The sequence below is a fragment of the Macrosteles quadrilineatus genome, unplaced genomic scaffold, assembly GCF_028750875.1.
Source record: "Macrosteles quadrilineatus isolate MER2022 unplaced genomic scaffold, UCM_ALF_1.0 Scaffold_9__3_contigs__length_116548681, whole genome shotgun sequence".
Taxonomy (NCBI): Eukaryota; Metazoa; Arthropoda; class Insecta; order Hemiptera; family Cicadellidae; genus Macrosteles; species Macrosteles quadrilineatus.
Window position 1 is genome coordinate 11301299 of NW_026542602.1, and position 25538 is coordinate 11326836.

At 37.6% G+C, this 25538-nt stretch overlaps 2 protein-coding genes and 1 long non-coding RNA gene across 3 annotated transcripts in view; all 3 read left to right on the plus strand.

The window, feature by feature from the left end:
• LOC129004494 (uncharacterized) overlaps nt 1-25538 on the plus strand; it is a 54392-nt gene that overhangs the window by 11163 nt on the left and 17691 nt on the right. The window lies entirely within an intron of this gene.
• Nucleotides 1523-4337, plus strand: LOC129004493 (uncharacterized). Its single transcript, XM_054433099.1, has 2 exons — nt 1523-1777; nt 2240-4337. Exons 1-2 carry the CDS (start codon nt 1526-1528, stop codon nt 4181-4183), a joined length of 2196 nt encoding a protein of 731 aa, XP_054289074.1. The 5' UTR covers nt 1523-1525; the 3' UTR covers nt 4184-4337.
• On the plus strand, nt 7987-21538 carry LOC129004495 (uncharacterized). The gene is made up of 3 exons (XR_008491723.1): nt 7987-8351; nt 10273-10403; nt 21428-21538. It is a non-coding gene; the product is annotated as an uncharacterized LOC129004495 (long non-coding RNA).

Here is a 25538-nt window from a genome sequence, read left to right on the forward strand (position 1 = left end):
TACTTTTTTCTCTATGACATCTATACAACGTTGTAGGAAACTACAGTGTAGTCTTGAATAATGAGATATCCAAGGTTTTTTCTTTAGCAAAATAGCTTTGTAGGTCCACAAATCGTTGGAAACAGAGGTAGGCCTATATTTTTATAACAAATTCCTTGCTAACGTCCTGATAACGTAAATACTGCCAGCCTGCAACATTCACCAACAGGTAGGCTTAAATAGATTTGTTTATCAAATACTCTGAATGTAATAAATTGTTAGGAAATTTACACGTTTTACAGCAAATCATCCTGTGTAGGCTGTTAGGTGTTTTTGATGGATTTGAGATACAGGTTGACCAAAAACAAATGAATTTATTAGGCTTACTTGGTTTGTTAGTCTCTGAAAAATGTAAATGCTTTTACATTGAAGTACCATGACCGAGCACCTAACGTCGCTCAACGCTAGACTTTTCTCATTTTAAATTTCCATAGCAAAAAAAAAAAAACACTTTCATTTCCATGGTACGAACACAGAAAAATACAAAACACTTATGAACAATTTATTCTAAAAAAATATAAGAAGGAGCAGTTTTTAAACCCTGTTCTCTTCATCAGCCACACAAACGCACATTCCAATTTTAACAATACACAGTAGATTGATATTTAAAATCTGTGACATTCATTTGTGTGTTTTTTTTCCAGTTAAAAACACGTTAGTTCATGGACTGGAGGGTTTTACAACAGGTGGAGAAGACATTAATGAGTCCCTATTGAATATTATTGAAATGGATATTGAATTTTCCAATGATGATCCTCTATCTGTTGCAGCTGGTAAGATAAAATACTGTCCTAGATGATACCATGGCTAATCCAACATTATAAAAATAATTCGTGTCAAAATGAGTGCAAATGAAGCTATAAATTTTTGATCAAACTTGCTTCAATTTTGTATTTTAACATGTGTAAAAGAAGTGTTTTGGAAAGTGTCAAAATGTTTAGTGCAAACAAATGTAATAACTACTAATATTGCCGCATGTGTAAAAGTCTATACCAGTCTCTACCTCTGTTCATTTACTTAGGATATAACGATTCAGAAGAAAGTTTGAAACTTGATAGCTGACCAAAAAGTTGTAGACTCAGACCGAGTTGCATAACTTGACCGGCTACCTTTTATTTTCCATCGTTTATTAAACATATGAGGGGCTCATGATAGTACCACCATAGATAAATATATTTGGTTCCAAAGTACTGGGACATGTTTCCTAAGACATACTCTTTTTTCAGATTCCTTAACTATGTCACCTTCAACAAGCATGGCTGTTGAAAACTATTACAACAACATTAACTTTGAAAATGGTCCTCTCTTTGTTTGCATTCCAAGTCATAATTCTGAAGTTTCATCTGAGCAAAACCAGCTTGAGAATCCCCAACTAGAAACAAAAGAAAATCAAGAAGAAAATCAGATTTCAGAATTACAGAAGATTGAGAATAATATGCTTTTTTGTGATGTAAAATCCAATGAAGGAAATTTAAGACAAGAGAAAATGCAAGTGAACCAAGATTGTCATCAAATAATAATCTCTACTCTAGATTCAGAGAAAAGTGATGGTGCCTATGATTTATATAAATTGGATGATAATAATACAAACTTTGTAGCAGAAGAAATCGTCAGTAAAACTGATGGACAAGAAATGATCAAAAGTGGGCCTAGGATGATTACTGATGATCATGGTACAATAAGTGACCCAGACTACGTTCCGTCTGAACATTCAGGAAGTGACTCTGATGTAGAGCAGGTAAGTAGGTTCTATTTTATTGGTAATACAAATTATACATATATAAAAATATACCTGTCCTATACCGACTTCTTATCTGATTTACGTACAGCTCATAACTCTTGACCTAAATCACTTGTTCTTCATTAAGGGTGCGGTGCGCCTCACCACTGCCGCAAAGCCCTGATGTAAGGGTTTGCAGGAGATCACAAACCTCATTCACTATACAAGTTAGGGTTAAGGTTTTACATTTCATAAAACGTAACCCAACGAACCCTCGCAAGCGCTCAAGTTAGAGGCCGTGCAAGTTCAAATTTGGCCGTGCAACTGTTGGCTACTCAAACTGAAACAACGTGCACAACAATGTTTATTTACAGATCAAACAGACTACTGTCTCAGTGTTAAGACAGACTCTTAAACATACTGTGCACACTTTAGTAAATACTAGTCTCTACTAAGTATTGTATTTTTTTTTTTTTTTAGGATTCACAGATGCAGCTTGGAAGGATTCAGCCCAATGAGGGAGAAATCATTGTTTCAGAGGATCAAGGTAGCGAGGAAGAACAAGATGATGCAGGAAATCATGAACGACAACGCACAGGCAGGCCTAAAAGAGGTAGAAAGAGAAAGTACGGAAATTTAACCAGAGTTGAAAGATCTAAAAGAAAGTACAAATATGAAGAGTATGTTAATTTTTCAAAAAAACATATGGTGGTGCCACAAAAAGTATTTATAGATGTTGATTGCCAGTGCAGGAATAAGTGCAAGGACAAAATCTGTGTTGCAGATCGCCAAAAAGAGTTCGAAAAGTTTAAAAGTCTTGGAGATTACAATGCACAAAATCTATACATTTGTAATAGTGTAAGAGAAGTTCCAAAAAAGAGATCATATAATTCACTGATTAAAACTACAGGGAAGGCTAGACCTAAATCGTGTTCTCGTATTTATAGCCTAAACAAAGTTGTGGTATGCAGAGAAATGTTTGCAAAAACCCTACTATTGTCAACAAAAAGGATAAATACGGCCTTATCAAAATTTAAGTCTGAATCATTACTCGACCAACGAGGTAAACAAGCAGGATGGAACACAATGTCTGAAGAAAAATTAAATGAAATAAGGAAATGCATTGATGCAATACCAAAATACACTTCACATTACCGAAGAGGGGAGACAAGCGCTTTGTTCCTGCCTCCTGAAATGAATATTAATAAAATGTATGAATTGTACGTCGACGGAAGGTCACAAAATGAAGTTGTAAGCTTATCCTCCTTCAAAAAAGTATTTTACACTAACTACAACCTAAAATTCAAGTCTTTGAAAAAAGATACTTGCAACAAGTGTGATATGTTTGTGGCAAAACTTAAGAGCACACAAAATGAGGAAGAGGAGTCAAAAATACAGAAAGAGTATGATGAACATAAACTTGCTGCCAAAACTGCTATGAATAGAATCAAAAGTGATCTGAAGTCTGCTGCTGATAATCCGTCACTAGAATGTTTAACTTTTGATTTGCAGAAAACACTACCTTTACCGCGTATCCCTACAAACATAGTATTCTACAAACGACAGTTGTGGGTCTACAACTGTGGCATCCACACTGGCAAGGAGGATAAGGGGTTCTGTTATACCTGGGTTGAGGGGGAAGCTGGTAGAGGAGCCCAAGAAGTGAGCTCTGCCATCATAAAACATGTCCAAAATAAACTTCCAGCTGGGACAGAAAGTTTGATTTTGTGGAGTGACTCGTGTGGTGGCCAGAACAGGAATATAAAGGTAGTTTTGATGCTCAAAGCTCTCCTTCATGATCACCCTACACTAAAAACAATCACACATAGATTCCCCGTGCCAGGTCACAGTTTTCTACCCAATGATAATGACTTTGGGAAAATTGAAAACGCACTAAAATACCAGCAACATGTATATTGCCCAGATGACTATTTTACCATCATGGAAAAGTGCAAGAAGCAAAATCCACTAACTGTTGTGCGGATGAGAAGTGAAGATTTTAAGTCAAGTTATTCACTGGAAGAAGCTGTCACAAACCGTAAAAAGACTGTCGAGAAAGAGGATGTTAGTTGGCTCAATACAAGAGAAATTCTACTGAAAAAGGAAAAACCAATGTCCATTTTCATGAGCAGAAAATTTGATGGGCCTCATGAAGAATTAGACATTACTAAGGCACAGAAAAAGACTAAAGGGCGCCCCAGCAAAGATGAACCTCGCAGTCTTCGATTGGCGGACCTTCAACTATTATGGCCCAATGGAAAGCCTGTAGCTGAAGCAAAGCTTAAAGATTTAAAATCCATGCTCCACTTGCTACCAAAAAACTACCATGGGTTTTATAAATCCCTTTACTCAAGCGCAGAAATAGAAGATGATGTGGATGGTTTTGGAGGGGAACTTGATTTTGAAATTGAAATAGACGACTGAAACCTTTAGCTGTCGGATCGTAACCAAAGAATAATATGTACCTAGGCCTATTGTAGCTCATTGCAATGAACTGCAATAGATAATGTGTTTGTAGGCTAATAACAATATGTGATATGGTACAAGTTCCTTTTATGTAATGCTTTTTTTTGCTGTACCTACTTCAAAATGTGTTTTTTTTTTCATTTTATTTGTGTGATACACATTTTGTATAAAATGTTAATTGCTGATAAAAAAGGTTAAAATACCACCAGAGTCATCATTATCCTTTACCAGTTTTTTAACTCATTCACTACAACGTATTAAATACATGCAAAGACAAAGGATTGTGACACTTGGTAGTGAACCTGTTAAACCAGTATTTTTACAAAAAGGATCCAAGTACCATGAGTCCTTCTGGAACGATAAATAAAATTTAACAAAAGAGAACCATGTAGCATGTTTCTTTCTTACCGTTTTTTCATAATAAAACAAAAAAGAACCAATCCACATTTTCCTTAATTATTACACCAAAATGCATTTTAAAAATATAAAAACATGATGAAAATTAATTAAAAAAATAACTTTAATAAAATAAAAAGATTTAAATTTATTATATAGGAAAACCGATTTTATATACCGATTTAACTTTGCTTGCTCATATCTCCTCTAAAGACATTTGTGGGATGGTTCCTATTTGCATAACACCGTCCAATTAAAAATTGTGCTTACAATTCTGGATTTAAAATTCCACCGAGTACCTGAGCTTTTTGGAATACGACGTTTTACTATCTCATCGAGAACTGCAGTTCTCTTTGTTGACTGGGAAAAGAATGATGAAAACCCCTCGATATTACTGAAGAATATCTTAACCTGCTTATTTTGTGTAGCACTGCGTTCAATGATTAAGTTTAATTGATGTGCGTAACAGTGGACAAAATTTGCATTCTTATATTTAGATTTTACACGCGCTTGTACTCCCGTGTGTTGGCCACTCATTACGGAAGCCCCATCGTAGCTCTGGGCAATGACTTTATCAGGAGTTTTGTCGAGGTTTAATTGCTCTAATACTTCAAAAATTGTTTCGCTAACTGATTCTGCATCATGGCCTTTTGGTCTAATAAAAGTGATAAATCGCTCGTGAATCGTGCCATTCAGCTCGTACCTAATAACAAATACTAGTTGGGATAAAGTGGCACAGTCTGTTGTTTCGTCGGCTTCAATAGCAACATAGTCGGTTTGTGTCAATTCGTCACGAATCATTTGCAGACAAACGTAATATATTGAGTCCAATAACTCGTTCTGTATGGTTTTAGACAGACCCAAAAACACTCGGTTATTTGTTTGATTTATGTGCTGTTGCAATGTTACATCCAGCTCCGCCATAAGGTTAACCAAACCACGAAATATGCCAGGATTTTTTGAATTTTCGCGTTCATCATGTCCTCGTAATGCTAATTCAAACGCTCCACAAAATTTAATTGCATCAATTAGCTTACTTAGAATGTATCGATTTTTCGAAACATCTTCATTTTGTTTTTGTATTTTTAACCTATATGCATTGTCCAATTGGCATCTAATATCAACTTTACCTAAAACAGCATATTCTATTGACGCATTTATGTGTTTTTCACTTGTTTTGTGTTTTTTTACTTTTTCCAGTAGATGTTTAAGGTCTGAAATGCCGTCGACAGTCCATGCTCTATCTTGAACCCCCATGACCAAACAAGTGTAGCAGAAAAATGAATTTTTAATTGAACAACCACATAGCCAATCTGCATGATTGTACATATGTGGCGAAAATTTTCGTGTGAAGCTATTCTTATTCTTTGAACTGTTTTGAATTTGGTTTATGTTCATGAAAGGTCTAGGAGGTCCTAATTTTTTCAAAGAAATTCTGTGGTCAATATTTTTGATCCCTTCATTGATAATCAGGCTAACTTCGTTAGTGACGTTAGCCGTCGACGACAACGAAATGCCGCCGTCCATTATTATTTAGATTTAGGCCTTCAACCCACGGCAAATTTACCCGTAATAACTTATTAAGACTAATAATAAGTAACTATAACTAAAATTGTCCGAGTCACTTTACCTATGGTTAGTTTACTTAGTTTTTGGGTTGATTAGGTTAGCCTATACTAAAACTACAGACGTAACTTATTGACTCAAAGATACCAACTAACTAACTCAATCAATTAAGTATAACTATTAATAATTTCTACTTAGCTCTTTCAATCTTCAACAAACTACCGCTGCCTTCCTTACGCCTCCATCACTATCACTAAACACTATTGATCACAAAACAACAGGTCGTTTGGCACTAAACTATAACTGAACTGTGGTCATGGACATGGAAAGAAGTGAGGTTAGTTCATGTTTATGGTAGTGACAGTGTGGATGATGGCTCCAGCGCTGCCAACATGGTTCTTCCTATCCTAATCGTGTGTGATGCAGAATTATCCAGTTTAGGGTGGCTGCCCTGATTTATGGATGCGCGCGCAGCTTTGGACTCTGCCCCAGAGTCCCTATGTAAAGCATTGGAATGACGTCACGGCACCCTCAGCGCTGTTAGGTGTTTCTACCATAAGACTACATGCATTGAGTTTGGGACGGAGGTTGCCGCCGTCCGCAATCCACATTATGAAAGCGACTATCGCAAAACAGTCATTACTGGATTCAAAATTTAAAACTATTTCATTTCATATTATTATCATATTGATTAAGTAGTCGTAAGTAATTGTAATTTAATTTTAATTACGACATATTATTTTTTTATTACATAAATAAAAAAAATATTGATTTCTGTATTGTTGGGAGGGCGGCGTCCGAGAGTCCTTATGGGCTAGCCGCTACTGGATTGAATGGAGCACAGCTGAGTTGCAAAGAGGACTGTTACAGTGCATAGAGGAACAATAGTAGTCTATTAAAACGTATTTTGGTAGGTGTACTGGGAAGTGGTTTTATTTTAATACTGTAATTTGAAAAGTGGTTATTCTTCAACTGCAAGTCCATATTAGTATAGTTCCCTAAAAATATCAATTTACGATTTGCGCAAACTATAGTGCTTTCGTCATCCGTAATGAAGAAAGAGGAGGGGAACGCAGGAACCGGAAAGACAACAGATCTAGAATACAAACCCATAGAGGAATTAAATTATCTAAGTCACGGAAATATAATTAATTATACATTATTTATTGACTTTTTATAGTCATTTTGCACTGCATGTATATTTTGCTCAGCATGTTTTTTTACGCTCTAAAAACAACACAAATTTGGTAATACACAATACGTTTATATCTAATTTAAACATGTTAAAATTATGCATGTAATGCATATGGATACGTCAAAAAGTGGATTACATGTTGCAAAAACACAAGTGAGAGATAATGAAGTACATAAAACATTCAGGCATTAAACAAAATAGTCAAAAAAGTCAAATACGTAGAGTAATAATTACTAATTAAAACATAAATTTTGTCTTACAACTCTTAAGATCATACTATTAAAGTAGACTATATACATGTTAAAATAATGTGGTGTACCGGTAGTAATAATAGAGATCGATGGGTAATTGCATCTATAATTTCAACATGTAGCCTATATTTTTATTTAGTGCATACAAAAACACGCTATGCAAAACATACACGCTATGCAAAATATACACGCAGTGCAAAATGACTATAAAAGTCAATAAAAAATGTATAATTAATTATATTTCTGTCACATAGATAATTTAATTTCTCTATGGGTTCGGTTTGGATTCTAGTTCTGTTGTCTGTCCTACCCCTGCGTAGTGCGTTCCCTTCCTCTTCCGCCATTACGGACTACGAAACGAAAGCGATAGTTTGCACCATTCCTACTATACATAATAAGCAATAGTATATTTACAAAATTACATAGAAAAGATTTTAATTTTAAAATACTAGCTACTTGGGATGTATAAAAAATAAAATGTAAGCTCAATAAAACAATGGGGGAATTGCGGCACCATCTTCAAATTGAATGCTTTGAATTTTACGTCTAGTTCCCCGTAGCCTAAGCGAAACTGCTCGAATGATGGAAAGCTGGCTTTGGATTCTCAACCATCCGATAATTTGGGAGTATGGTTTTCTCCATTTTACAGCCAGGGCTTCGCTTGTTCTCCTCTGAAACGCTTCATATTTTTTGTGGGGGACTCCTTCCGTACTTGCAGGTAAGTTAAATATCTTCAGGCTAGGCCTATGATTAATTATTATCCAGACCTTAAGTTAGGCGAGAATCGCTTTAGTTTGGATCACACCTTAACAGGTGCCTTTCTCTCAAATAGGCTAGATGTAGGCTACTCATTCTCAAATAAGTTAGCATAGGCTACTTAATTTTGTTAGCCAATTGTTTTAACTTTAGTATAAGTTACTAGCCTAGGCTAGAAGTGGAGTGGGCCTAAATGACACAAGGCCTAATCAGCATACACCTTTTGCTAGGTAAAATGGGCCTAGCCTAGGCTTTTAAGTAGGCCTCTAGGCTAGGCCTAGTAGTGTCCGAAGTGACGACTCGCGTAGGTATTTCTTGACTCGAGTCAAATCGACTCATGACGAAGGTAAGTTAATTTGTCAAATAAGTTAGGTAGGTACCGTGACTCGCCCAAATACCGCGATTCTTAATTTTTCTCACCAATATCAAAAATATTGCTGGTCAAATAGGCCTACGTTTAAACTTCATATAAGAAGTAAATTCAACTTTAGGAGTTTAAATGTCTGACGGCTGCTGGATCCATGTCATCTGGCTCATTTATCAGTTTGAATGTTGACGTTTCTTGAAACAGGTGTTTTCGTTATGTTTTCTATAAGGACTCATGACTATGTCAACTACATTACTTAGAGTTTTGAATTGAGTCAGACGCAATCAACTTGGTGCCATTGTGAAACCTCAGCCAACACAGGTGAGTTCGGGTGTTGCATTTTAAGTTAGTTAACGTTCTACATTTACTGCAATATGTGAGTAAATGTAAGACGTAAACTGAAGTTTAGCCAGTTCGGGCCAACTCGCAGCGTAACAATTATCAGTTATTATAAGTTTAGTAATATAGTTTGGCGAGTCGGCTCGAATCGCATTTAGCCAATAGCTTATCGTTTAAGTTTTGCGAGTCAACTCATTAACTACGCTACGAGTTCATATAGGTTCGGCTTTCTCAGCATAAGTTCGTTTCTTACTGCATTCCCCTTTGAGCCAATAGTGTTTAAGTTTTGTGAGTAAACTTGTTACCTACATTCCAAGTTCGTGTAGGTTAGTTTTTTTCCGTACAAGTTTGTTTAAGCGTTTAGGTTTTGGAAGTCGACGAGTTGAGTCAACTCGTTACATTAGTTTTAGGTTTGGGCAGGTTCGGTTTTCTCTGTTCAAATTCGTTTTTGACTCACTTTGAGCCAATAGCGTTTAAGTTAAGTTTTGGGAGTTAACGAGTTGAGTCGACGCATTACGTTCCGAGTTGGTGCAGTTTTGGCTTTCTCGGTACGAGTTTGTGTCTTTGGTCTACTCGCTCCGCATTGTTCTGGCTGGCAGTAAGTTAGGCATAAACTCTCGAGCTCGAGTTAAGTTATGGATGAGTTGACTGGAGTCAACTCGACTCATCACATCACTAAAGCCTAGGTTACGGTGAGTTATACAATTTGACTCACAATAGAGGCTAAGCCTGAGGATAGCTCCGGCCAGAGGAACAACTAAGTTAGCCTGTAACCATCAATGCTAAGAATGAATGTGTATTTCCTAAGTTTTTGCCTTTTAAGATAGATTTTTCTGTTATTCGGCTATTGTATAAGCAGGCCTACCAAGCAGACAATGATTTAATTGATTTGAAAGGTAGTTTTTCTAAGGAAGTCATAAAGTTTTGTTTTGACTGGCCTTTTAATCATAAAATTTGACATGCCTGGACCTAGCCTATCTCAGGGACATAAATTGCTTCTGAGTAACTTATTTTTCTTTAGTTAACTTACCTGCTATTGAACTTATTGTACTTAGACATTTAAAACATCTGCAGGCAAGGTGATTGGTCTATAGGTAGGTATGAACCAGCATCTCCCGCCATTAATGGCTATTAAATATCAAAATATGTACGCCAAATAAGGTGATTATTTTTCTAGACACAGAAGAAGAGATGGAGGAGAAGATAGACAAAACAAGAACAAGGTGCACAAACACCAAGTTTGCCGTTGATGCTGACGAGGGAACTAGCCTATAGGCCTTGCGAGAAGTTAGATAAAAAGCAAGTACCGTAAGTAAAATACAAACTAAGTTATCACAAATGCTAATTTATTTTACTGTTGTTCTGTGGAGAAACCTATATTTGATCTTGAAAAGCTTTAGGCTAAGCAACATATTGGGAGTAAATTAGGTTAAGTTTACAAGCAGCTTACCTTGCTTGTGACTTGTTATATGGCTAGCCATTAATAACTTAACTCAGGGCCGATTGCCGATTAACCGGATAGGCACGGTAGGCACTTGCCTAGGGCGCGAGGTAAATGGCTTTTTTGGGGGGCGCCAAGAATTGAAAAATAAAACAAATTGGTGATTGTATTTGCATGTGAAATCAGGGAAAATTGAAAATTCCAGCTATAACTACAAAATTAACGCATAATTCTCGGTTAAAAAAAGTCACACATCATTCCTGGATTTCCTGGTCGGTGGACACCCTGTAATATATATTGCAAATGGGCGCTAAGACTATTAGTTGTGCCTAGGGTGCTTAGAGGGTCCAAAACGGGCCTGATTAACTCTTTCAGTGCTATGCGGGATATATCATTGTCCATCTTTTTCCCGAAGAGTACTATGGAACGATATATCGTTGTTCGTGTTTCATCCGAATATGCTATGCGATGTATCGTGCCGGTGTGACTTTTGATCGTGTGAGTATAAATAATGGGCATATCGGTTGACTCGGTTGTTGTTTCGAAACAGCGATGGTTTCTTTTCAGTCCTCATACGATTGAGGCCTGATACATAGTTCCTTAGCACTTTTGAGATGAAACATTTGATTTTTATCGATTTTTCTCGCACACTAGATTTAGCCCCCGTGTCAGGCATAACACTTTTCGGACAAAATATAAGTATACTATAACTCTAGCATTTTTTAGAAATTTACAAAGAAATTCTAGTTTGGGTTAAACAATTAAGTTTTTGGTAAGTTAACTGTTCAGTAGGCATTTTACGATTTGCACTCTCATCGTTTTATTTTGTTTACTTTTGATTGTTAATAAAATTTACCTCAAGTAAAATAAAACATAAATCATGAATTAAATACAATAGGTTTATCAATTACTTAGGCCTCATTCATATTTACTTAGGCTTCATTCATATTTATATTTCCAATAGTACGTTTCAAGTCAAATCGATTAAGTTAAAAAATAGAACTGTTCAAGTAATATTTTTTTAAATTTAAGATGTAACTAGGCCTAACCTACAAACATTTATAAAGCTAAACACTCAACACTTAACTTGACTGGTTTTAGCGAATTTCCCTATAGGGAAGTAGCTATTACCGTAGGTCTCATGGTAAGACTTAGGCCCGGGACCGATTTACTTTTTCATTTTGATGTCCCCAGAGGCCAAAAACACCATTCGTTCAAATTTTTATATATGTATATATATATATATATATATATATAGATATATATATATATATATAGATTTATATATATATGTGTCCGTGAACACGATAACTTGAGTAATTTTTATCCGATTTTGATGAAATTTGGTTTGAAGGTGTAAGGCGGGATAAACTTGAATGAGTTCGCGATCCAGCATGATCGGACCATGGGAACAGGATTTTATGGGGGGTTTTATGGGGTAAAAATTGGTTTTTCTCACTTTTGACCCTCAAAACACAAAATTTTCCAATTTTTCTCTAAACCTTCTTAAAGAGCTTAAAAAAACAAACAATTCAGTATATCAAAGTGTTTTTGTACGGTTATTGGTTACGGAGAAAACAAAAAAAAATTTAAATTTAAAATTCCCATGTTATTCTTATGGAGAATATTGTAAAATGTTGTAGTTTGCTTGTTTATGGATATCTTTTGATCAAACTTGGCAAATATATTCATTTTATACTAAGCAATAATTATTTTACTTAAAACACACTATTTATTAGTTTCCTTGTAGCAGCAAACCTAGGTACTCGTTAAACCTAATGTTATTTAAATAGACCAATTGAAAATCAATTCAGCCAAATGGAAATTCGCTTAGACGGCAGGTTTGCTGCGGCGGGGGTATTTTCTACATTTTTTTGGCACACTCGTTAATGACATCGTCAAAGTTCATTTTTAGAGTTACATCACTCTCTGTACACAAGATTTTAAATGGTTTGGTTTAGTCTGTTAAAGTGTTGACCTAATCCGACAGTTCCTGCAGGCACAGTTTTTAATTCATAAAAAATTAAATAGGCTACTTATTTTAGGCTTTTTTTAACATATTTTCACTGCCCAAAAGCTTTTTTCCACTCTCTTTATAAACCCACTGCTAAACTTGGTCTTTTGCTCATTTCACACAAACAGTGTGTGAATGTAAAAATAAAATATCTCGTTTAATAAAAATAAAATTATAAACAAAAACATGACAGTAAATTTAGTTCACTAACCAACTGATAATATGTTTCTCACTCGAGCAAAGAGAACTGACATTGGTGAGTAATGAGAAAAATGACATTGATAATTAATTACAAATAAAGATTTAAGGTGGATCAAGTAGTGACATATGTAAGCAGTGGCAGTGATGAGTCATGAGGGAGGGAACCAAGAGTGAGGAGGATTCTATAGATTCAGAAAATATTTTCTGTTGCTTGCGCCCAAAAAAAAAAAACTTGCGTCTAGGCTCATTTATAAACGCAGAACTGATGGCGGCCAGTTTTGAAACCGCAGTTTCATTGTCAAACCTCTTGCTTCACAATGGCGGATCCAGAGGGAGGGAAGACATTGGTTTACATTGGTCGAGTAAGCTCGGCCGAAATGGCTCGGCTATTCTTACTTGTCATGTTTTAGAAAAGTGGGTTTACATTAGTAAAGTTAATTCGGCTGAGTTGACGACTTAAGTTTTGATGATTACAAGTACAGTTATTGTGTAAATTATATGTAAATGCTCCGTAATATAGGTGTTACATTTCAAAAATGCTTGAAAAGGGTGTACAATTTGTTGGTAAAGGAAGTTGATGCATTGGTGAAAGAAAAAAATGAATAGGGAATTGGGCAGATTTTAAAATCATCATTAGTTGTTCTTAATTCAATGATGACCTTGTGTTTTTAATTCTTTGCTTCGCTTCTTGTACTTACACCAAACCAATTACTTCCCATATCTTTTACAAGGTTGTCAATTGCTGTTTGTGGCATTTCTTTGTTTTTCTAAGAAGTGCTTTTGAGATTTAACAAAAAATTTGCATCTCGATACAACTCAACAAACTTTAATGTTTCCTCTTCTGTCCACTTAATTTTAAAATATTTTTTAAATCAACTTTAAAATAATGTTGCGGGCTTAACGGGTTCTTTACAAATAAAACTTGGCGATTTTATAATAACTATTTATTTACACTAATTACTCTATATTTACAGATATTAGAATTACCTAACACCTAACTAACCCTATCTAAACCTAGCTAAAGCCTATTCTAATTTACAATGTTTCTACTTACAGCTAGCCTTTACAGGAATTATCACTACTTCTGTCACAACACTGTCACTACACTGTCACTAGTGTCACTACACTGTATCTACACTGTTACTGCCACTAGCACTAGCACTGGTCACTAACACCGACGGGCGCTTGCCGCGACGATTCTCGGAAGGCTCAACTCAACTCAACTGCCGTGTGCCGGAAGACGGTCCCTTATATAAATTTACCGTGGAACATTCTGGAGACCCCTGGTAGCCTAGACAAAGGTGTTTACGCCGTAGAAGTGTAGAAGGTTCTAGGGCCCCTATTGAGGTAGTACGTTGACATGGGTCTATTGTCTATCAGTGGTGCGCTAGGAGAAACCCGTGTAAACAAACAACCCTTTTGAGACGGCGCCTGGCTATTGTTGCGCGGGGCTCCTGACTTGTAACACTACCCCCTCCTTAAGACTGTTCTGTCCCAGAACAGATTTCCCCTGAAGCTTGCGATCTTCTGGTCCACCGGAGGTTCCCCATGGGTTGTATACGCAGACCACAATGTCGATGCCAGTGTCCTCGAAAAGTTCCTGCACCATATTTCTTACAATCTTCCATTCCAATCCGTCATAACCACATCCCAGCCTTGGAATAGCCAGCTTTTTGATTCCAATCCGAAGGAGCTTGTCTCGCAGGTCTTGCAGGCTTTTCTTCAAAGATTCGTAGGACGGCTTCTTGCTAGATGTTTCCTTTGTAACGAGGTAGAACAAATGCTGTCCATTGCGCTTCAGGTGAAGGGTTGTGCCAATGGCGGGGCTCTGACGCTCAAGATCTTCGATCCCTCCAAACTTTTTCCTGAAGACTGTGGCTATACCTCGCGACGCTCTCAGGTTTTCTGCTACGCAGTGTGCCAAGGCATATTCCACTGGCAAGGTGAAGAGGTCCTTGTATAACAACCTCAGTCCCTCATTTCCATGTCTCTCAGGCACGACGTTTCTTGGCTCGGTTGAGAGGTTCCGAACTTGTTGGCCGTGATCTCCTTTGTAGGGTGCAAGCCTGTTAAAATGAACTATTTTTGGTTTGCCATTTGGTTGTTTCTTAATCCTGTAGATGACGTCATTTAAACGGGAAATAACTTCATAGGGTCCTTCCCATGAGTTCTGGAGTTTAGGTGAATAACCACGACGCCTTCGGGGATTATGTAGCCACACGAGATCACCAGGTGTGAACCCTCCTTTCTCGGCCTTCACGTCGTACCTCTCCTTCATCCTGTCACTTGCTCCAGATATGTTGCGACGAACTTTCTCATGTATCTCGTCCATCCTCTTCCGCAGATCCGATACGTAGTCCTCGCCAACCACACATTCATCCGGCTTCAATCCATACTGCAGATCGCATGGAAGACGTAGCTCTCGCCCGAAAACTACGTTGGCTGGAGTTTGGCCGGTGGTTTCGTTGACAGAACTCCTATAAGCAAGTAGGAACAGGTGCAGGTATTGGTCCCAGTCCCGCTGATGTTCGGAGACAACTTTTGACAGATATCTTCCCATCGTCCTGTTCATGCGTTCCACCATGCCATCTGACTGTGGGTGCAGAGGTGTTGTTCGAGTCTTCCGGATACCAAGAACTTCACACATTCTGGAGAATACTGCTGACTCAAAATTTCTTCCTTGGTCAGAATGAAGTTCGAGCGGCACTCCAAATCTGCTCACCAATTCCTTGATTAATATATCTGCAACTGTTACTGCTTCCTGGTTAGGCAATGCATAGGCCTCTACCCATTTGCTGAAGTAATCCATTGCAACTAAAATAAATCTATTTCCAGCATCGGACATGGGGAATGGTCCTGCTACGTCAATGGCAATGCGCTCAAACGGGGCACCTACGTTGTATTTCCTCATTGGTGCTTTTCGTTTGTTGACAGGGCCATTTGATGCTGCGCAGGTCACACATCTTCTGCACCAGTCTATGACGTCATCTTTCTGATTAGCCCAGTAGAAGCGCTCCCTTACTTTCACCAGTGTACGATGTACCCCTAGATGGCCTCCAGAAATTCCATCGTGCACTTCCCTTAGCACTTCAGGAACCCTCTTCCTTGGAATTATTATTTGGAGTTTTCGGTGCCCCCCTTCCTCCGATTCGACGACTCGCTTCAAAACTCCTTCTTCCATTAAAATCGAGTTCCACTGCGCCCAGTAGGTCTTGACGTTCTTAGACAATGGAGCAATATCCTGCCACGACGGTCTCCCTTTATTTTCCATCTTCCACTGCATGACGTGTCTTAGGTCTGGGTCTTCCTTCTGGTCCTCTGACAGTTTCTTACTGTCCCATTCGTCGTCAACGGCGGTCACGCGATGAACTGGTGCACTTTTGTCTTCCTTGCGTGAGCAGTGCATGCAGGTGTCTCCACATGGTCTTCTTGAAAGTGCATCCGCATTCCTGTGGCTCGGTCCCGCACGATGGACTGATTCGAAGTCATACTCCTGTAACCTTTCCAACCATCTCGCAACCTGTCCTTCAGGAGACTTGAATCTTAGCAACCACATCAGTGCGGCATGGTCGGTTCTCAGGAGAAACCTTCTTCCATACAGGTACTTATGAAAGTGTTCTATAGACTTAACCACTGCGAGAAGCTCTCTCCTGGTGACACAGTAATTACGCTCAGGCGCTGACAGGACCTTACTGAAGTATCCGATCACATGTTCTTCTCCATCTTGAAGCTGGGAAAGGACTCCTCCAATGGCTGTATTGCTGGCGTCCGTGTCTAGTATGAACTTTCCGTCTGATCGTGGGTAGCTCAATATGGGTGCACTGCATAATTTAGTCTTCAGCTCTTCGAAAGCTTTCTCGCAGTCGTTATCCCAAACAAAGGTCCTCTTGTCTTCGGTCAACTTAGTTAGCGGTTTGGCAATATTAGCGAATCCCTTAACAAATTTCCTGTAGTAAGCGCACAGCCCAAGGAAGCTTCTAACTTGGTGTTTATCCTGTGGTATTGGCCAATCGGTGATAGCTCTGATCTTCTCCGGATCTACAGACACTCCCTTGTCTGATACGACATGGCCGAGGTAATTGACCTGTTTGCGGAATAAGTTGCACTTCTTTGGGTTCAACTTCAGATTAGCCATCCGCAGTCGCATGAAGACATTCTCCAGGTTCTTCAGGTGGTCTTCGAAGGATTTGCCTAGGACGATAATGTCATCCAAGTAAACCAGGCATGTCTCCCATGACAATCCCCTGAGGACGTTCTCCATAAGCCTTTCAAAAGTAGCAGGGGCGTTACAAAGTCCAAAAGGCAGCACAGTGAATTGCCAAAGTCCTGTCCCAATAGAGAACGCTGTCTTCTCCTTGTCCTCAGGAGCGAGCCCGACCTGCCAGTAGCCACTTCTGAGATCTAAAGTAGAGAATATTTGACATCCTCCCAGAGTGTCGAGTGTGTCATCAATCCTGGGGAGAGGGTAACTGTCTTTCTTGGTGACATTGTTGAGAAGGCGATAGTCTACGCAAAATCTTGTTGAGCCGTCCTTCTTCTTCACTAGTACCACAGGTGACACCCAAGGGCTGCTAGAAGGCTCGATGACACCATCCGCTTCCATCTCTTTTATGATTTTCTCAGCTTCGTCACGTTTTGCTAGCGGGAGTCGTCTAGGAGCCTGACGTATGGGTTTTGCATCTCCGGTGTCTATCTTGTGCTGTACTATGTTTGTTCTTCCTCTAGGTCCGCTTCCGTATTCGAAGACATCTTGCCATCTGGTAATGAAGTCCCTTATTTTCGCACTTTGTAGACGCGTCAGATCCTGACAGGTGCTCTCCACGAAATTTTCCAACTCCTTCGGCAATCCATTTGGGGATGGTGGACATGATTTTAGTTGACGTACCACTGAGTTAACAGCCACGCACGTTCCGATCTTCACTCCTCTTTTTATCGCCACAGGGAAACCATTCAAGTTCATCAGTCGCACCGGATTTTCGTGTCCTAAGTTAAATAAGGATCTGGCGACAAAGACACCGCGTCCAAGCTGGGATTCACTGTCACTTCCTGGCTCCAGAAGAACACTTTGCCCACTAGTCCAATCTCCTTCGACAGTAGTTCGGACGATGACTTGGCTGCGTGCTGGTAGCGTTGTGTCTTCCAGTAGAAGTACGCGTGCAGCGATATCCTTCCCACGCCGAAGTATGACATCTTCGTCTCCGAGAGTCACTAGTCCTTTTGTCATGTCCAACTTCAGTCCGTACTTCACCATTATGTCGGTTCCTAAAATCACGTCCTCGTCTATGTCGGCAACTAGTGCGCAATGTTTAAATACGCAGCCGCCGATGTGGAAGGTAGCAACCGTCTGCCCATAGACCTGAGCCAGCTGACCTGTAGCTGTACGTAGAGACCATAATGTTGGTGAAATATCTTCAGTCGACACAGTGTTGGGATTCAGGATGGTCATAGTCGCCCCGGTGTCCAGAAGACAGCTTTGGAGACGCCCGTTCACCTTTCCATCTATGTAGAAACTGCTTGACTGACTTCCAAGTGAAGCAACTTTAACACTTTTCCTCGGGGCTTTCAAATCGCGGGCTGACGGTTGCCCCTTTCCATCAACCCTCCTTAGTTTTCCTGTTCCGGTTCTGATATGGTTGAAGGACATTTACTCCTGGGATGTCCCATCTGTCCACAGCTCCAACAGCGTATCTGCCGGCGACGTGTTTTTAGCGCCTCCAGAACTCTTTTCACCAGCTCCTCGATGTCAAGTGGAGATGTAGTTTCTGCGTCTGCCACACGGACTCGGGCCTGACCTCTCACCGACTGCCGTACAGCCTCGAACTCCAGTGCCTGTGTCAGTGCGTCACTCAGGGTCTTTGGTCTGGCGAGCTTCACTGCCTGTTGAGTCTCAGGTTCACGTAGACCGTCGAGGAATTTATCCACCGCCAAACTCTCGTAGACATCATCCGTGACCGATGGATAGGCGTTTCTCACCAGGCGAGCAATGTCGGCTTCAAACTCCTGAAGTGACTCGCTGGGTTTCTGGATCCGGTTCCGCAGTTGAGATCGGTAAAGCTGGTCCATGTGTCGATGCCCAAAGCGCATGTCCAATCTCCTCACTAGTTCTGGGAAATTCTTCCGCTCCGCCATTGGCATAGCATGCAGAACTGCTAACGCATCGCCCCTTAGTGCAAGGCACAGTGCTGAAGCCTTTGTCTCCTCTGTCCACCCATGGACCATAGCCGCTGTCTCGAAGAGAAGCATGTAGTCCTCCCAGGGGGTTTTGCCATCGAAATGAGGAACGATGTTCTGAGGGACAGCGGCAGCAATGGTGGGCGCTGGCTTGGAGATCGTTTCTGGGGCGTTATCCTGCCGAAGTTCGTCAGTGCTAGCTGATGACGAAGGTGTGAAGCTCCCCGATGCAGCCATCTCCTGCCTAAGCTTATCAACTAACCTATCTTCTAGATTCTTTTCTATACAGTTAACTTTCTCATCAATTTCATTTATCCTACTTTCTAAACCATCAACTTTGCTAGAATATTCACCTAATTTGTTCAGCATTTTTGATTCTACATTTGACATTTTTGTCTCAATGCTAGCTTCTAAGTTTTTGTTATTTTCTGACATTTTTGCCTCAATATTAGCTTCTAGGCTTTCTAACGTTTTACTAGTTTCTGACATTTTTGATTCTAGTGTTTTACTATTTTCTGAAATTTTTGACTCTAATGTTTTGCTATTTTCTGACAAAGACTCTAATGTTTTGCTATTTTCTGACATCTTTGACTCTAAGTTTTTAAGCATTTTATTGATATCAGATGTCTCAAATAAAACGTGATCTGGGTCTTCACCTGCATCAATTAAAGCTTGTTTAAGGCGTGCCTGAAGGGCTGATTTAGTTCCACTAGTATCAAGATCTCGTTCTTCTAATTCTCTCCTAAGATCAGCTACTTTTAACTCATCAAGTTTCACACCTTTGAAAGCCATTTTTATGCCAAACAATTAAAATAATTTTACAATAAATGATTTTTTTCTTTGTAAACAAATTTACGACACAAATTACTACTATGTAACGAAGACCCTGAATCTTACTAAAATATCTAATACAACTAAAATTAAACTCAATATTTTACAATTAAAATCGCCAAAATAATCCCACTTCTGACACCAATTGTTGCGGGCTTAACGGGTTCTTTACAAATAAAACTTGGCGATTTTATAATAACTATTTATTTACACTAATTACTCTATATTTACAGATATTAGAATTACCTAACACCTAACTAACCCTATCTAAACCTAGCTAAAGCCTATTCTAATTTACAATGTTTCTACTTACAGCTAGCCTTTACAGGAATTATCACTACTTCTGTCACAACACTGTCACTACACTGTCACTAGTGTCACTACACTGTATCTACACTGTTACTGCCACTAGCACTAGCACTGGTCACTAACACCGACGGGCGCTTGCCGCGACGATTCTCGGAAGGCTCAACTCAACTCAACTGCCGTGTGCCGGAAGACGGTCCCTTATATAAATTTACCGTGGAACATTCTGGAGACCCCTGGTAGCCTAGACAAAGGTGTTTACGCCGTAGAAGTGTAGAAGGTTCTAGGGCCCCTATTGAGGTAGTACGTTGACATGGGTCTATTGTCTATCAGTGGTGCGCTAGGAGAAACCCGTGTAAACAAACAACCCTTTTGAGACGGCGCCTGGCTATTGTTGCGCGGGGCTCCTGACTTGTAACACTAACAAAAACATGTATAAGATTGCTAAAATGCGACTTGAGACAGCAGACTGAGAGTGGTGGGGGAAGGGCAAGTGCTCGAAATTGGTCGAGTGGCTGTCTCCTGGCCAAAACTACTCGACTTGTCCGCCAGCTGGGTCTGGCACTCGTCTCGCTTGTCAATCGACTCGTGAAATTGTCTTCACTGGTCAAGTTGACGGTAGAGTACTGACTCGCCTGTCTAATCGCTCTTTTACTCGACCAATGTAAATCAGGCTTAAGCGGCAAGGTGCCTTGTTGTGATGAACTATGAAGCTATACACAATAAAAATCCCTAACTTAAAACACAACCCTCGTAACATGTTCCTCTTTGGATATATAGGTTATAACATTTCTTTTGCATTGTTGTTGATGAGTTAATATTTAATTCATGGCTTGTTGTAAGATGTAAAAATATTGCATTTTTGTTTTTCATTGCTAGTTTTTTTTTTAAATTAATTTCAGTTTTGTTAATTAACCACTCATTTGAAATTACAAGTTTAGGTTTAGGTATGAGGTCTTGCTCTTTTTACGTCTCTTAATTACTGACATGATTTAAAAATTATATTTCAAGCTCTCAAATCCAGCTTGGGTTAAAAGTAAGTATTTTTACCATTTGAAACCATTTTGTGCTGTTTTGTTTAAATGTACTACTATAGTATAAAAGAGTCCTAAAGTTTAAATTGTAAAACTAATTGAATAGTGTACAATTTTAAAATAGTAAACTATGAATAAATTCTGTTTAGTTTAACTAGGGTATCTATGTAAGTATAAAATATTATTTGTGATTCCAATGTTGGTATTCTATATAATATTATCTTAGAACTTTAGGAATATGTGGTTTTTTAAAGAAGCAATGATTGTCTAAGGATTTATTTGCTCAATGCACAATTTAAAAATAATAAACTTTAATTTGCATTTCCTTTTTAAGGGATCTGAAGCAGCTGAAGTGCCGTATATGTTGCAAGTTCCAAAATCCACTAATGTCTTGAAATGTGTGTTAATTTATTGAAAGTTAGTCATTGTCTTATTGTTATGTTTAAGTGAACTGAAGTTAAAATTGTATAGTTAGCTCAATGTAAATTTAAAAATAATAAACTATTATTTGTTTTTATGTCTATTTTGTTTTCCACCTTTTAGAATTTATCTAGCTAACTAAATTTCAATAGGGGTTTCTAGTGATTTCGTTAGAAACATGAAGTGTCATCACCAAAGGTCAGTAAACTTGTTAAGCTGTATAACAAAACACAAAGTGTTATAACTAATTATCATTAAAAGTATTTAGTTATATCACTAAATATCATCAAAAATAACAAGTTATACCAGTACACATCATTTAAAGGTTTAGTGATATCATTAAAATTGTCTAGTGATATCAGTACACACCATTAAAATGTTTAGTGATATCATTAAAATTGCCTAGTGATATCAGTAAACACTATTAAAATATTTAGTGATATCATTAAAATTGTCTAGTGATATCATTAAAATTGTCTAGTGATATCAGTACACACCATTAAAATTTTTAGTGATATCATTAAAATTGCCTAGTGATATCAGTACATACCATTAACATGTTTAGTGATATCATTAAAAATTTCTAATGGTATCACTAAGTTGCGCTATTGATTTTAGTGATTGATTTCTAGTGATTTTTACTCGTCCCAAATCTCACTACGTATCACTAAATTTTTTTTTAATGATTGCTTAGTGATTCTTCCACTAGGGTATGTTCTTCTAACAATGCAATCATTTGTCAATATCTTTAAGTGACCACATTATAATGTAAAAAAACTCAAACTGTCAGCTTCTGGAGCACTGTCAGCTACTGGTGCATTTACCTTATGTGTAATGCTAATCATTGATATGTTCAATTCTCCTGTAAGAGGATGACAGATTAATTAAATATACATAGTAAAATACTAGGATGTTCAAATTATTTTTAAAGCAATCTTTGTAATCTTCGATTTGTCTTAGAGCAATATAATTTGTTTTAACTAACAGCTGGTTAAATATAAACTATGGAACTATGAGGTTATTTTATTTACTCTTATTTTGTCACTGATTATAGGAAATAAGTAAGATTAGTAGAGATAATTATACCACAGTTTAATTCACAGTTTTAACCAAAATTAATTAAACCACAGGGCAAATCGAAACTCTGAACACGAGTCTTAATAAAAAAGGATAAATGCAAATTATTTTACTGCTACACTTTTCAAGGAAAGATTAGAAAAATAACAATGTTTACATTTTTTAATTCTTCATGGTAGCTTTTTTTTACAATTAATGTTTGTCTGCTTTAGACTAACTTTGTTTGGATTAGGCCCGGAAATATTGATGCCATAAAAAGAAGATCAAGAATAATCAGGAATCATGATTTTAAATTACCACCACAACCTTAGCCGGGTTTTATAAGATAAACAGATGGATGACATAGATTGAACACAACGTCAACATATACCTAGGATACTGCAATTAGACAAATCATCCTTTTATGAAATCGTGTTCAGTTGTGGGGTTGTGGTTACGTTTAGGGGCGCCTACATCAGCGCCCCCAAACGCGAAAATATCACTTTTATTTCAACTAAATATATGTAGTTTAAATTAACTACCTAATATGCGTAATTACGACGTACATTTATTCAATGAGGGTGGGTAATTATCAAGGATAGAACTGATAACGGTATGGATAATAAACATTGACAATTACGTCATTAGCTTTACTAGCGTGTTTACTTTTTATATTCCTGCTACATGTGACCAGTTCTTTTTTTCAAATGAATGTTATTTGAACCAAACAGCTGTTTCAAAACAAACTGTTATTGTTTTTACTTTTCTTTGTTTACGCTTATTTATTTAGCAATTAATGCAGTGAAATTGATATAAAGGATAGGTGTGACGATTAGTTTTAATGTTAGGACACCAAAGTTAAATTATGTGTACTGTGAATTTTATTGGATATTGTCATTTTATTTTGGGTTGTTTCTATTCAGACCTACTGAAAATTATGTATAGTTGTTGTATTGTGATGATAATAATTATGGAAGAGGCAGGTATGCTATGGAAGGTGGTATCGTTGACTAGGTCTATACACTAATCAATTGACTATTACCACAGAAAACGTTACGTTTTCTGTGCTATTACTCTCTCTACTGTAGGCTACTTAGTGTGCGTCTGTGCGAATCGGCTGCAAATCTCACTTACACGCTTTTCACATCGTAAAAATTGCAGAATTGCTGTTTTATTGTAAAATTATCGGATTTAAAATGCAAATCGGATAGGCCTAGATGGAAGAAAAACATATTTGGTCATACAACATTTGTTTACAATATGATTTTTCGCATTAAAACTGCAAGAAACTTTGTCTTCATATGTGAAAACTAACCGGTTTTAACTGACTACTGAATTCCCGTACGTAGGACGGGCTAACACCTCGTATTTTTTAAAATTTATTTAGCTAAATTAAAACTGATGATTGTTTTTTTAACACCATTAATAACCAACATGAAAAATGTATTAAGCGAGGAAATTTTTTATTTTTTGGTCAGGAAAAAAATTCCTGCGGCAAAGTTTTAGATTAAAGTATGAATTTTGTTTTTTATTTGAAGCTTTTTTTGATACGGAGTCTGCTTGTATCATTTTTAAGCGATTAAAAAAATAGGCATAAAATCGCTTGGCGCGGCATTGGCGCTAGGAGCTCGGCCGGCTCAGCATCAGTTTACGGGATTGATATTGAGTTTCTAGCATTTAATTATCAATTTATTACATCAAATATGTCTTTACATTACGAAGAATGGTAACTAAATTTACAAGCGTGTGTTTATGCTTTTTAATGCTTACTGGTGGTCTATAGTAAACAAAATTCTTTGAATCAAAGAATAAATGTTGGATTCCATAGTAGTAGCCTATTTAATACCTGAGAAAATATTTTGTTATTATTTTACTTCAGTGAGAATAATGAATACATTTGAGATATTGGCATTAAATATTATTCACTCATTTTATTTAGCAAAATAATATGTTTTCCAAACACGTTAATCACAGTATGACAAAAAGAAACATACTATAATATAAACAAAATATATATTCTTAAATGTTGCAAAGTCTCTCAATAACAATTGGGCCTCACAGCAGCAAATTATGACATGCTTATGTGATCAAATAATTGTTGTTTTCTGGCCAATGTTCAAATATAAATCAATCTAACTCTTTCATGATATCACTAAATTTCTTATGAGATTTACTTTTGACACATAGTCTATGAAGTGTGAGCAAGTACGTAGATTAATTATATCTGCTTTTAAAACCTCCTTAAGTTCGTTACAATCAATTATCCTCGGAATATTTCCACAAAACTAACATAGCAATACTCGGCGAGAGCGGGCGCGACGCTCGGCACTAGGGTGAGTCATGCCTTTATCCCCACTCCTGGCGGACAGAGCGAGGTTGCGACGGCCCTTTTTCGAGCTCTACTTCAACCTGAGCGCGCAATCCAGGGAGTTATTATACATCGATGGTTAACCCAGTCTTTAGATTCACTTTCAGTTCTGGTATTTTCGGTTTCTCCGGACACCCTAAATACTAAAGAGTATTTCAGAACACATGACACATAGCTTTTTATAATTTTAAAAACTCAGTAGCGGTAACCTTTGTTTCCGAACAGAAGGTTTTGTTTTAAAAGGATATGATCAGATTAGCGGAACTTTGATGTAATAAGATAAGATAAGAATATATTTTTTTCCAAAATTAAAATCAGAGATTACAGTCGTGGCTTCAATCATATGTACAAAGGAAAAAAGTCCCCACAAAGACTGTACGTCTGTGTGTGGGGAGAGTCATATTTGTCGCTCACCACTTCACAGAAAAAATAACAAGATAAACATATAGTTAAAATAAAAAGAGGTTAAAAATGTATAAAATACTATTGTTACAAGTTAAATAGAATGAAATGAAAAGAATACTTTACTGGAAGAAACTTTTATGATGTACTAAATTGGTCAAACTTATTTACAGAATAATTAATGAACAACTGAAAACCA

Bases quoted from the DNA above. Each gene is read 5' to 3' on its own strand.
- LOC129004493 (XM_054433099.1), top strand. From the start codon at position 1,526: ATGCAAGTGAACCAAGATTGTCATCAAATAATAATCTCTACTCTAGAT. The intron at 1,778-2,239 runs GTAAGTAGGTTC...TTTTTTTTTTAG, and splicing joins GTGACTCTGATGTAGAGCAG to GATTCACAGATGCAGCTTGG.